Genomic DNA, 13,752 nt, shown 5'->3' with positions numbered 1-13,752 from the left:
GTGTGGATGTTCTGTACTGGTTCCCAAGACCACTCATCCGGACTGCATCCTTCCGAGTCCACCATGTACCAGAATCTTCCCCTAATTTGCTAAGAGTCAAGGACTCAGAGGACCAAGTACTCCTCCTGTCCACGGACTGTTATGGGTGGCAGTGGAGGATTGGAGCAGTTTGGGTATAAGTTCTCAGTGTAGGGCTTTAAAAGTGAGATGTGAAAGATGGGTGGATCTTCAAGGATTCAGACAGCTGTAACCAGAAGGCCACTGGGTTCACCTGTTATATAATCTTGAAAGGATTCAGATATTGACAGTCCAGTTTGGCAGATGGGCAGCTCGATTTAAGGTTATGGGCAGAGAGCTACACCTTGTCTCCTACAGCCAGATTCGGCCTGGTCCATGTGATGTTTGTAGGCTTCTTTGGTAGATTGCCAGTGCACCTGCTATAGGTGGGCAGCTGAATCCACAGTGGTCAGTACTGGAGAATTCATGGGCAAGTCTAGGTAGAAGTGAGTCTGAAAGCCACTGTTTGTAAAGAAGGGATATGTTGTTTTAAGGTGTAGATTGCATTGTTACATGCGAATTCAGCATAGCACAGCAAGGGAAGCCAGTCCGGTGGAAACTCAAAAGAAGGCAGTAAAGATACTGCTTCAAGATTTGATTGGCCTTTTCTGTTTGCCCATTAGTATGCCAGTGATAAGTGGATGAGAAGAGGGATTTGATGCCAAGGAGTCTGAGAAATTCCAACCAGAGTCAGGAGATAAACTGGAACCCCCAGTCTGATACAATGCCTGTTGTTAACCCATGGTAGCAGAAGACATTTTGCAAGAAGAGCTGAGCCATGTCCCATGTGGTAGAAACAGTATTATATGGGTAAAGAGTGCCATCATTGTTAGGAGGTTGACAACAACCAGGATTACAGTGTGTCCCTGGGAGCATGGCAGTTCTACAATAAAGTCCATTGATATAGTAGATGAAGGCTGCGGAGGCGTGGGCAGAGGCTGGAGGAGACCTAGCGTTCATGATCATGGTTTCTTGATATAGTTGCAGGACCGTATATAATTCTTGATGTAACCTTGTAGGCCTAGCCACCAGAAGCTCCGCAAGCCCTGATTGCAGGTCTTGAATTGTCCAAAATGGCCTGCGAGTGGCAAATCATGGCATAGGTTCAATATCTGAAGCCTAGGTTGTCCCTCCAGAACATAAATACAGTCCTTGAGATGAGATAAGGGAGGCCATTCTGTAGTTGGAACTAACCACATTGTTCAGGGTCTGGTGGATCTGGGTTGCAAACTGGTCATCGGGAGCAGGAAGTGGACGGAGGATGTCAGACCATCCATCATCCTGTTGATAAAGTCGGATGCCTTAAGCATGGTGTCAAAGTGCTCTTCACCAGGTTCAAGATATTTGTCTCTGTGAGACAAGGCATCTGCCCTCCTGTTTCTTGTCCCCAGGTGATAGGTTACCACAAAGTCAAAGCAAGCAAGTGAGAGACCAGCAGATCTGGCATTGCTTAAGGCATCTATAGGTACTCAAAGTTCTTGTGGTCCATCAGGACTTGAATTCAAAACTTGGCTCCTTCTAGGAGGTGGCACCACTCCTTGAAATCCACCTTGATAGCCAGTAGCTCCTTGTCCCAAATAGTGTAGTTTTATTCTGCCAGGGTTAGCTTCGGAGAATAAAAGGCACAGGTGTGGAGGTGGTTGCAGGGGCCCACATGTTGCGATTGTACTGCACCTATGGCAAAGTTTGAGGCCTCAGTTGTGAATTGTAGTAGTTGGATTAGGAGTGGGTAGCCAAGAATAGAAGTCCAGGGTCAGAGGCAAGAAGCCAGAACCATGGGTCAGAGCCAGAATCAGAAGTCAGGAATTGGAGCTGAGGATCAGAATCTGAATCAGAGGCCAGAGCCAAGAGTCAGAGTTTGAAGTTGGCAGTCAGGAATCAGAGCCAAGGTTCAGAGCTGGGTTACCTGGACTGAGGCAAGGCAGAGCCATGGCTGGGTCCAGGGCAGGAGCAGGGCGTGAACAAACAGTGCAGGAGCTATCCCAGCCATGGGTGAATGTTTGAGCAGCCACTGAATTGTTGCCACTGCTGGGTTTAAGAGCTGGTCTGGTGACTCTTCCAACCAATCAGGTAGTATAGCCAGCCAGGCAGCCTACTGCAGGCCAGCTGAGCTCGTTAGATTGCCTGGGGAATGGCTCTGCTAAAGGCCCTCATTACAGACTGTAAAATTGGCCTCCTTCAAGTCATAGGTGAAAGAGCAAAATCATGAGACCAAAATAAAGCCACTCACTGGGCATGGATCAGAATTCACTTTGTACTCCCCCTCAGTACCTGGTTCAGGCCAGGGAAGCTACTGATCCAACCAGTGGACCAAATTTGGTGCTGAATCCTGGTCACGTGCCACCTGAGACACGTTGTGCATATGCTAAGAAGGAGACTAGAGAAAATGGTTGCTGAGCTTGAAGTCAGAGGTGGTGGAACAATTTTTATAATGGGGTGCTGAGAGCCACTGAACCAAACAGTAAACCTTGTATATAATGGAAACCACTTCACTTCAATCCAGAAGGTGCAACAGCACCCCTAGTTCCAGCACCTGTGCTTGAAGAAAGAACAAAAACCTCCTAGTAGGAAGACAGTTGCTCACACATACACACCACCCATCTTCCTGGTGGATCACTGGGAAGTCCCACAGTATTGTGCTAGTGATCTGCCCAGGACTGGAGTTGATTATCGCTCCCAGTAGGTTCTTCTGCTACCTTCAGTCTCAGTGACCTTTGTTTAAACAAAGAAAATAGTATGTTTAATCAAAGTTAAAGATTACAGTCAATTCTGGAGGCCTCAGAAGCTGCGATAGCTGGAAGGCTGCTGAGAGTACCAATCAAGGACTCTGAGCCTCCAAAAATGTTTCATGTACACGGCAAAGGCACCTGGAGCCTTTGATAGGCCTTTTTTTTTAATGTTCAGTGTAAATCTAGATAAATGAAATGAAAGTAGTATTGTGAAAGTGAGTAACAGAATTCTGCCCTGTAGGTGTTTCATTTTTCTGTTTGTATGTGGAAAAAAACAGCATTCATCTGCTGCCTTTCTTCACAACAAATAATTAAATACTATGCTATCTAGTTTGCTTGGTTTTTTGTAAACTCCCCCCCCCATAAACGTGCCTTATTTATATTTATCATTATTTATTTACATATCAGAAAGTGTGCTTGGTGCTTTGCAGACATGTATGAGGACCAGGTTACTGCCTCAGAGAATTTATGATTTAAGGCCCTGATCCTGCAAACACTTATGCACATGATTAACTTGAAGCATGTCAGTAGTCCCGCTGGAGCCAATGGGATTCCTCATGTAAATACATGAGTCAGACAAAAATACAAATGGAGCATGAGGAAAGGAGTATGACATGAGGGCAGTGACTGAGCAGATATGTTTGGCGTGTGTATTCTTTATCGCATTTTATTTTTATAAGCACATTCAATGCGATTTGCCATATGCATAAGTGTTGGCAGAATCAGGCCTCACAAAAAAATACAGTTATAATTAAAGTGGAGATGTTGAACATTATAGTGTCTAAGCATTCTTTTCAGAAAGTTATAAAACAGTTTACTGTGGTTTGGTTCAGGTAATATTCAAACTCAGAGACGAAAGAATGACTTTTTAAACAATGTAAACATGTTGGGTGAGATCATGGCCTCCAGATGTGCACATGGATCTCATACGAGAGTGAGCGAATGGGGGGAGGTGACTCAGCTGTCTTCATGGCAGAACCTCCTTCCCCAGGATTCCTCTACGTCTTCAGGAACTGAATTCGAGAAGGGTGTGGGGATGAGGCAGGACAGGATGGGGCATGCATGTTAAATGGGGACAGGTGCACCTTGTCCCCTTGTGGAGATAGATAGAAAAGATGAATGCTCCTTCACAGTTCAAAACCCCCCTTTAGGCAACATAGCAAGGCAGCTATGGTCACAGGAATCTCTGGTAGTATGGCTCCAATGGAGACATGTTACCAGGCAGACGGGCTGTCGGGAGTAATGAGCAGACACAAAGCACTAGGTCTCGTCAAAGGGGTTAGAATAGAATATCAGGGTTGGAAGGGACCTCAGAAGGTTATCTAGTTCAAACCCCTGCTCAAAGCAGGACCAATCCCCAACTAAATCATCCCAGCCAGGGCTTTGTCAAGCCTGACCTTAAAAACTTCTAAGGAAGGAAATTCCACCACCTCCCTAGATAATGCATTCCAGTGTTTCACAACCCTCCTAGTGAAAATTTTTTTCCTAATATCCAGCCTAAACCTCCCCCACTGCAACTTGAGACCATTACTCCTCGTTCTGTCATCTGCTACCACTGAGAACAGTCTAGATCCATCCTCTTTGGAACCCCCTTTCAGGTAGTTGAAAGCAGCTATCAAATCCCGCCTCATTCTTCTCTTCCGCAGACTAAAAATCCCAGTTCCCTCAGCCTCTCCTCATAAGTCATGTGTTCCAGTCCCCTAATAATTTTTGTTGCCCTCTGCTGGACGTTTTCCAATTTTTCACATCCTTCTTGTAGTGTGGGGCCCAAAACTGGACACAGTACTTCAGATGAGGCCTCACCAATGTCGAATAGAGGGGAACGATCACGTCCCTCGATCTGCTGGCAATGCCCCCACTTATACATCCCAAAATGCTATTGTCTTAAATGCAATGTTAACTTAAGTTATAATTTGAGTGTTGCTCCTAATTTGAGTCCTGTCCACATACACAAACCCTTAACTCGTGTGGTGGTGCTTTTAACTTGATTTGACTCAAGAGGGGATATAGGCTAAACCTTGAGTGAGCATAACTCATCAGCAACTAATAATCTCTCATGTGGATACAGGCTAGTGCTACTCAATTGCCACTAGTTCTCCAGTGCCATTCCAAGTTCCCCCTGTTTGCCCAAAAAGGACAGACAAGTTCTCCAATAATTTACTTGGAAAGAATTCATAGAGCAGCTTATCTTACTGTAGCACTAAGAACCATGGGATATGTTCTCCAGAAGTCTTAGTGCCACACAAGAGCCAGTTCAGTACCACTGTGGACACAGCAACTTGAATGTGGTTTCTCAGTATGGCTGCTCCCACTTGAGGTAGGCTAACTTGAGAGGAGTCACTTGAGTGAAGACATACCCATGCATAGTCTTGTCATCCTGCTGATCCTGGGGGATCCTTGTTCTGAAGTACCAAGTCTTGTCTCATAAGAGAAGAACTCTTTAAAAAGTCATTGCAGAGGTTTTTTCTCCTTTCTTTACCTTCCGTGTGGCGGCGGGAGGAAAGAGGGGGTTACTGTGGGAAGAGGCAATCCAGCCCATTACACTGTTTTTATGTGCTCTTTTAGTGAAAATGCAGTATTGTGGGACAGGATGTCCAAGAATATTTTGACCAACTTTTCAAGTTTAAAAGCACTGTTTAAAGAGGAAGTAGGTCTCTTGTGCTTTATGGAAAATATTTAATTAAGTTAGATTTTCTGGTGTTTATTAATGCAGGCCCTTTTTATTGTTGTACATTTTAAGTTCTTTTTGAATGATTTTCATAACAGTTAATTAGGGACTTCAAAATTTGTGGACTTTATTCGTAGAGGGAAACAAGGGAATAAGATTATATGCAAAAACAAAATAAATTACTTTTATTTATGTTTAAAATGTTTTAGTTAACTTTTTCTTAACCTTTTTAATAAAATGTTCATAAGTTTGTTAGTAGTGTACAGAAACCAAACACGAAAACATGCTACTATTCCATGATAAAAATTAACACAAAGGGCAATTTATATTCATTGTTATATTCATTCATTGTTCAGTCCTGAGAACTCTGCTTCATCAGTGTTTTTAAGGGGGAATTCCACATAATGTATTGCCAGAATCAGGCAGGGATTGCTGCATTGAGTGTTTCTTGAAATAGATACTCTGTCATCTTTCTCTTAAGTGATTCACATAATATAGCTATGTTCCGTTTGATCAAGTTCCTGGAAAAAAATAAAAAGCTTGAAAGAAGGGTGGGAAAAGGCACAAATAGTGACTGTGGTTCTGAAATGTAGAACTACTGCGACTGTGGTGAGAGGGCATAAAAATTGCATCAGGACTGTGACATAGACAAAGATCTTGAACCTGATTCTCATTTACACTAAGTCCCTTTTATACTATTCTGGTAACCAGCAATGACCCTGCATCAGCTTCTCCCAGCTGGCCCTTTAAATTACTCCCACTTGGCTCTGTCCAGTCTAGCAGCAAAGTCTCTCAAATAAACAAAAATTTGGAATGAAAACTCCACATCCAAATATCCCTTCCTCCGTCCTCTTCTCCTCTGAGCCCCACAGGGGTTCATACAGGGTCGGAGTCTTTTCAAATGCCTCTCCACAGTTTTGGAGGCTGTCCAGCAGGTTCCATCTCATTCTCTCTGGTCTTGGAGTTGTTGCTGTCTCCTTCCTTTTCTCCCTATCCTTTATTATTCACATAATAAAATTTTCCTGTTAATTTCCTGTTAATTAATCTCATTTTCCTTGTCATGACAAAAGCATTTATTTTCAGGTACTTAGTATGTGACTAAGAGTTTATTCACAATCACAGGTTTACCTGATTACTACCAGGTTGGTTGAACGTTGGGTACCATTTTAGTCATCCTAATGGGCCAACAGCCCCCAAGGCCATCCCTAGGCTCAGGGCATAAAGGCGATACAAAGTCACCTTTGGATTCCCTCGCCCAGGCCCTAAACTGAATGGAGTGGATGTTTGATATTCAGTTTTCTTAACATTTTTGAGCCTTCTTTGCTAATATTCAAATGTATTCATGTATTAAAATCAAATTTGATCCATACAACCAAATTTCAAAGTCAGAGCCCTGTGGTATTGTACACGCACATCTTTCTGACTGGGTCACAGCATTATGAGTCATTATGTCATATGGTGTTTTGCAATGGCAGTCTGAGTTTCAATAATTTATTTGCTCTCTTAAATAGCAAAAGTCACAGTGTTCTTCAAAGTTAGAATTTAAAATGTAGTGTTGAAGTTCTGAGTTATCGAAAGGTTTTGAGTTATTTTAGAAAGATGAGGAAAAATTGCTTTTTTTGAAGAATTACAATGTACTGAGAAATTACTTATCTTAGATGTAGGCCATTGTGTGTAATTGCATCTTTTTTAAGTACTGTGCAGCTAACATTTAATACAGGATGTTCTTGCATTTCCTTGACTTTACATGTTTTTGCTATAGTCGTTACCAGCCCGATGCATGCAAGGAACATTTGAAATGGCAAATAAAGAAGAAAACAGAGAGAAAAATAGATATCCCAACATCCTTCCTTGTAAGACTTAACAATTTATTTTCTAAATATCAGTCAAATGTCTGGATGCCTCTTATAGCAATCATGCCTGTAATATTGTCTGCATTCACTGAGCATACCTGAGTAAAGCTGATTAATTGACCCCCAAAATAATGCAATTTATATGTTACTAATCATACATCTGCAAAGTAAGCTTCTTTTGCAGTGGTGTCTCTTTGGATAATAATTGCCTTCCAGTAAATTTGTCTTTAATTTCAGCAGGTTTGATATGAAGCCTTAGAATTGCCCAAAAATGTAGGATGGTTCTCTTGAAACTCAGTTCAGATTTGTGCAATAAAAAAGAAAAGAGCTTTGAGTATATGGGCCAAGCTTGAAGTATCTAATAAACCTTATCTATTATTAGGAATGTGTTGCACACTATACAAAAATTATTGCATTCTCAGTAACCCAGTGTAAGTATGGAGGTGCAGCAGGATTTTTATAGTGAAGGCTTGTTAACCTGCTATCCAAAAGCTCTGTGCACTGTACAGTTACAATACAATTCAAAGAGACCTCTTCACAACTACATAAAACAAATTATTCCATCTATTCATCTAAAAATCCCTTTGAAACAGATGAGCCTTGCAGCATGTGTTCAAAGTCACTGTTTGCAGGGTCTGGTGAAACAAGAGTGTAAGGGACCAAAATCTTCCATAAGTTTTACATCAGTAAGGTCAGCATGATTTGGCCCATATGACATATCTGTTATATATACTGTATTAGTCAGCCTTTTATGTTATTTAATGATGGCGGAATAATAATGCAAATACCGTGGTTCATAAAAGTGCAGATCTATCACTGGCATGTTAAAGGGCTTTGTATTTTGAGGAAAATTTCTGATAGATATAAATACTATAAATCTACCATACAGACTCTAATAACAGTTTCTTTCTTTCCAGATGATCATTCCAGAGTCATTTTGACCCAAATAGATGGAGTTCAATCTTCAGACTATATTAACGCTTCATACATAGATGTAAGCTAATACATACATTCACTTTCATTCAGATTGCTAATTTTAATTGTAAACTAAATATCAAATAGATATTTGTCTTAAAGCATATCTTGGCAGTTCATTCTTTAACTAACCATACATTTTATTTGTGTAGGGTTACAAAGAAAAGAATAAATTTATAGCTGCTCAAGGTAATGTATTTTCCTCTCTCCATTTTTGTACTTATAGGCACCAGAATGCACTCCTCATCCCCCCCACTCCTCGCACACACCCAGAAAAAACCTCACAGCCCACATCAAGGTTAATATGTCACCAGATCAAAAATTCCTTCCTAAGCATGAATAAGTTGGTCTGCTAAATCATGGTCATCAAAGGGAGAGTTGTAAGTTAGAAAGACTAAACTGAGCCCATTGCCTGACCTAAAGCACATAATGTACCTAGAGGGAGGGGGAATGGCTTCTGCTCTTAGAAAAGTGGGACAAGCCTGCTCTCCAAGCAGCAGCATATATGTCTCCAAGAGCTGTGGACCAACCTGCCTGGAGCATGGACTGTGTTTGAAATGCCAGCCTACTGCTGGAAATATTCTGAGTCCACACACCCCACCCAATCAATCTGGAAGCTAGATAGACCCAACTCAGTTTCTGCCTCTACTGGTGCAGGCCCATTTGATGATAATGGTATTACAACTGGTCGAACTTCCAGTCATGCCAGTTGGAGCTATTATGCTGGGTCTTGCAAACCGTCCTTGTGTAAATACAAAAATCCCATTGTTTCAAGAAGTGATTACAGTGATTGTATAACATAGTAAATGTTTTCTGTAAATTGATCGAGTTCATATAGCTGTGCTTCAAAGAAGTGAGATTTTCAAGTGTACATATAGTGCATCTGTAAAACTGAGGTATATTTTCATGAGATATGAGCTGGTAACTCATGAGTAGAAGAGAAATGTGTTCTTGTGTACTGTGATATTGCTTGTTTTCTTTATGTCTCTTGAGTATAGAACTGTATTCTATGTGCAGGACCTAAACAAGAAACAGTTAATGATTTCTGGAGGATGATATGGGAGCAGAAATCTGCAATTATTGTTATGTTAACAAACTTGAAAGAAAGAAAAGAGGTAAGTAACTTGTATTTCAGTTTTGATCAGCCTGAAATAGTCCCCACATTAAGTAGCCTCTGGCTGCAATGTGCAGCTTAGCATCTGACTGTTAATGGCTGCCACCACTTCCTTTTCCAGTCCTTTCTGAGGTTTTAAGTCTCTGCTAAAAATGTAGTTGTAACTTACAAAATTTCAAGCTTATAAATATTCCCTGGTGACTAATTTCCTCATAACGAATCTTTTTATCATGTGTTACACTGCCTCACTGTCAGACTTTAAGCCAAAGGCAAATTGAAATGACGGCCTTTTTTTGCTTCTGCTGTAATGTATGTGAGACTGGCCTTATAGGTTGGACTAAGAGTAGGAATGAATGTTGAATTGATATTACTCACTTTTAAAAGTTTTCAGTTAAAAAAATGATTACGTTCATAGTGTGATCGCTACAATTGGATATGGCTAATTTGAAAACAACCTATTTTATTGTGAAAGGCTTCATTACAACTCTGTTTGTGGTTTGCTGTTCTCACATCTGTCCCCTGTCCCCACATCTGTATTGTTCCTCCCCTCCCCTCTGTTCCTATTTCATATGTATCCTTCCTTGTGTACAGGTTGAACGGTAAAATTTACTGAAATTATGCAGGCTAACACTTCAGAGCTCAAGATTATTACACAGTTAACTTCTTTGCTGACTCACCAGTAGTGATAAAAAAAAATGATAAGAAGCCTGATAAAAAACAAAAAACCTACTAATGCACCATCACAAATTTTGCCCTTGGACAATTTTGTTTTAAATGCCTATTTATCCTCGTGGGCTAGTTAGTTAAACATTCCAAACACTTAAAAGTGAAGGTTTGGAGCTTGGATTCCTCAGGCAATGTGAACTGGGGGTGCAGTGAAAGCAATATGCCAAGTTACTGAGAACAATGTACTGTGTTCTGCTCAAGAGTGACCTCTCCTGCCAGGTAAAGAGTAGTGTTGATAAACTCCAAAATAACTCCCAACAATTCCTCCTTAAGGTCAAAGGATAATTATTCTGGAGGGTGAGGGTAAACATCATAAGCATTGAGATAGTTAATGTGCCTTAGTGATGTTAGTTAATTTATACAGCAGCTCTTTACAGTTATATATATTTATCAGAATAAGGAAAAGCTATTTAAGTTTGATTGCTCCTAACAGCTATGAAGGAGGTACTCCCTGTTTGCGTATACAAGGCCCTCTCCCTTTCCTGTAATCTTAACATTACCAGCCTTCCTGCATACTCATACCAAGGCCTGACATACTGATGCTAGTGCCCACAAATGTCACCAAATCTCATTTGAACAGATTGGAGACTCCTTTCAGGCAAATGCCCATCAGGCTATAATGGTTGGTAAAATGCTTATTCCACAGAAAAAGACATATTGCTATCTTTTATTCTGCTGCTAGAATCCCCATGCAACTGATGACTCTCACCCAAGGTTAGCTGACGTTTCCCACCTATTAACCAGCCCTATATCTGGAGTTGGGGGTTAAAGATGTCAAACAAATGCATACTATCAGAAAAATAAACAAATAAAAAAGATGGAACAGTCATTAAAACAAAACAAAGAATAAAACCAAAAACATCGCTCATCACGATCTGGCTGCCAAAGGAGCATGTGAAGACTCCATCCAAACCATGTATTTCCTGTTGTGTCATTGTGTAACAATGCAGATAACTAACACTGAGAGCATTAGCACAAAGCCTTAAAATCATGTCCTGTTTTAGATTAAAAAACAAACATCCTCTAAATTAGGGCTGTCAAGCAATTTAAAAAAATGAATTGTGATTAAAAAAATTAATCACAATCGCGTGATTAATCACGCTGTTAAACAATAATAGAATATCATTTATTTAAATATTTTGGATGTTTTCCACATTTTCAAATATGTTGATCTCAATTTCAACACAGAATACAAAGTGTACATATTTATTTTTTATTATAAATATTTGCACTATAAAAGTAAAAATAGTATTTTTCAACTCACTTTATATAAGTACTGTAGTGCAATCTCTTTATCATGAAAGTTGAACTTACAAATGTAGAATTATGCACGCACAAAAAAATTGCATTCAGGAATAAAACAATGTCAAACTTTAGAGCCTACAAATCCACTCAGTCCTACTTCTTGTTCAGCCAATCACACAGACAAACAAGTTTGTTTACATGTGCGGAAGGCAATACTACCCACTTCTTGTTTACAATGTCACCTAAAAGTGAGAACAGGCATTCGCATGGCACTGTTATAGCCGGCGTTGCAAGGTATTTACATGCCAGATATGCTAAATATTCGTATGCCCCTTCGTGCTTTGGCCACTATTCCGGAAGACATGCTTCCATGCTGATGACACTCATTAAAAAAATGTGTTAATTAAATTTGTTCCTGAACCTCTTGAGGGAGAATTGTATGTCTCCTGCTCTGTGTTTTACCTACATTCTGCCATATATTTCATGTTATAGCAGTCTCGGATAATGACGCAGCATGTTGTTCATTTTAAGAACTTTCACTGAAGATTTGACAAAATGCAAAGAAGGTACCAATGTGAAATTTCTAAAGATAACTACAGCACTGAACCCAAGGTTTAAGAATCTGAAGTGCCTTCTAAAATCTGAGTGTGTCGAGGTGTGGAGCATGTTTTCAGAAGTCTTAAAAGAGCAACACTCTGATGCAGAAATTACAGAAACCGAACAACCAAAAAAGAAAATCAACCTTCAGCTGGTGGCATCTGAGTCAGATGATGAAAATGAACATGTGTCGGTCTGCACTGCTTTGGATCGTTATTGAGCAGAATCCATCATCAGTATGGATGCATGTCCCCTGGAATGGTGGTTGAAGCATGAAGGGACATATGAATCTTCAGTGCATCTGGCACATATATCTTGCAACGTCGGCTACAACAGTGCCATGTGAACGCCTGTTCTCGCTTTCAGGTGACATTGTGAACAAGAAGTGGGCAGCATTGTCTTCTGCACATGTAAACAAACCTGTTTGTCTGAGCGATTGGCTGAACAAGAAGTAGGACTGAGTAGACTTGTAGGCTCTAAAGTTTGACATTGTTTTGTTTTTGAGTGCAGTTATGTAAGAAAAAAATCTACATTTGTAAGTTGCACTTTCACAAAAAAGAGATTGCACTATAGTACTTGTATGAGGTGAATTGAAAAATACTATTTCTTTTATTTATCATTTTGTATCAAATGTAGAAAAACATCCAAAATATGTAATAAATTTCAATTGGAATTCTATTGTTTAACAGTGCGATTAAAACCGCTATTTATTGTGATAAATTATAATAAAGTTAATCGTGCGAGTTAACTGCGATTAATCAACAGCCTTACTCCAAATATTCATAGAGGTTTAATTTTATTACTTTAAAATAATTGTATAGCTATATGCCATCAGTAATGGAAGTAGGCACACAATATTTAAAAGTACTAAATGTATGTACTGCATGTTTGCATAGGATAAATGTTATCAATACTGGCCAGATCAAGGATGCTGGACTTACGGAAATATCAGAGTTTCTGTGGAAGATAGTATCGTTCTCGTGGACTACACCATTCGCAAGTTTTGTATACAGTCAGTAAGTAATAGCACTCTTGCTACTCCTTAAGATTGGTTTTTATTTTGTTTTTTAAAGCAAAGTATAACAGAAATTCAGGCTTTCGTTTAAAATGAATTTAACTGGAAATTTAGTTTTTAACTAAAATTGAGTTGAAACATATATGTAGACGAAGAGAGCAGTAAGTTCATAGAATCAATTTCCACTTGAGTTGTTGGAGTAAAAGAGAATTAATTATGCAAATATTGATGGCTGTATGGGACTTAAGTTTAAAGAGGGATCCGTCAAATTGGATCCTGTGAGTAGGTAACCACCCTTGGAAGATATTTTCCACTGATCATGCCCCCCACCCCCATTCATTATGTGTTATTTTGGAGGAACTTGGGAGTGTGTTTGCCCTCCTTTGTGCAAAAATATTTTTGAAGTTAGGGAAAGTTTTTAAATCATTAAAAATGTAAAAGATATTAAAATTATTTAGAGATGGTAGAGTTTTTATCAAACCATTCAAGACATGAAGGGCCAAGCGCAGGCAAAGTGGCGGAGGGGAGGGTTACAGCTCCCTGATTCTCTGCCAGAGCCTGGCCCCAGCACTGGTTGGGGACTGTACATCATCTGAGGATAGTTGGAGTACATTGTGTTCTGGACACCCTCCTTCGCTCTCTTGACATGTCCCGTGCACCAGGGAGTGCAGAAGGGGAAACATATAAATTGACTTCTCCATGTATGCTCCTCAGTTGCAGAGTTATGGTCAATCTTCCCTCCTTTTGCAATGCCTGATCAGGCCACACCTCCT

At 40.1% G+C, this 13,752-nt stretch overlaps 1 protein-coding gene across 5 annotated transcripts in view; it reads left to right on the top strand.

Moving 5' to 3' along the window:
- PTPRE (protein tyrosine phosphatase receptor type E) overlaps positions 1-13,752 on the top strand; it is a 262,459-nt gene that overhangs the window by 194,985 nt on the left and 53,722 nt on the right. For all 5 annotated transcript variants that reach the window (XM_084635439.1, XM_084635440.1, XM_084635441.1 and 2 more), the window contains 5 exons: positions 7,217-7,307; positions 8,225-8,301; positions 8,435-8,471; positions 9,300-9,397; positions 12,861-12,980. In XM_084635439.1, coding sequence (XP_084491565.1) covers positions 7,217-7,307; positions 8,225-8,301; positions 8,435-8,471; positions 9,300-9,397; positions 12,861-12,980 — 423 coding nt within the window. The remainder of the gene's footprint in view (positions 1-7,216; positions 7,308-8,224; positions 8,302-8,434; positions 8,472-9,299; positions 9,398-12,860; positions 12,981-13,752) is intronic.

Source organism: Lepidochelys olivacea (genome assembly GCF_965140295.1).
Source record: "Lepidochelys olivacea isolate rLepOli2 genome assembly, chromosome: 7".
Taxonomy (NCBI): Eukaryota; Metazoa; Chordata; order Testudines; family Cheloniidae; genus Lepidochelys; species Lepidochelys olivacea.
This window is presented reverse-complemented; position numbering and strand designations above follow the sequence as displayed.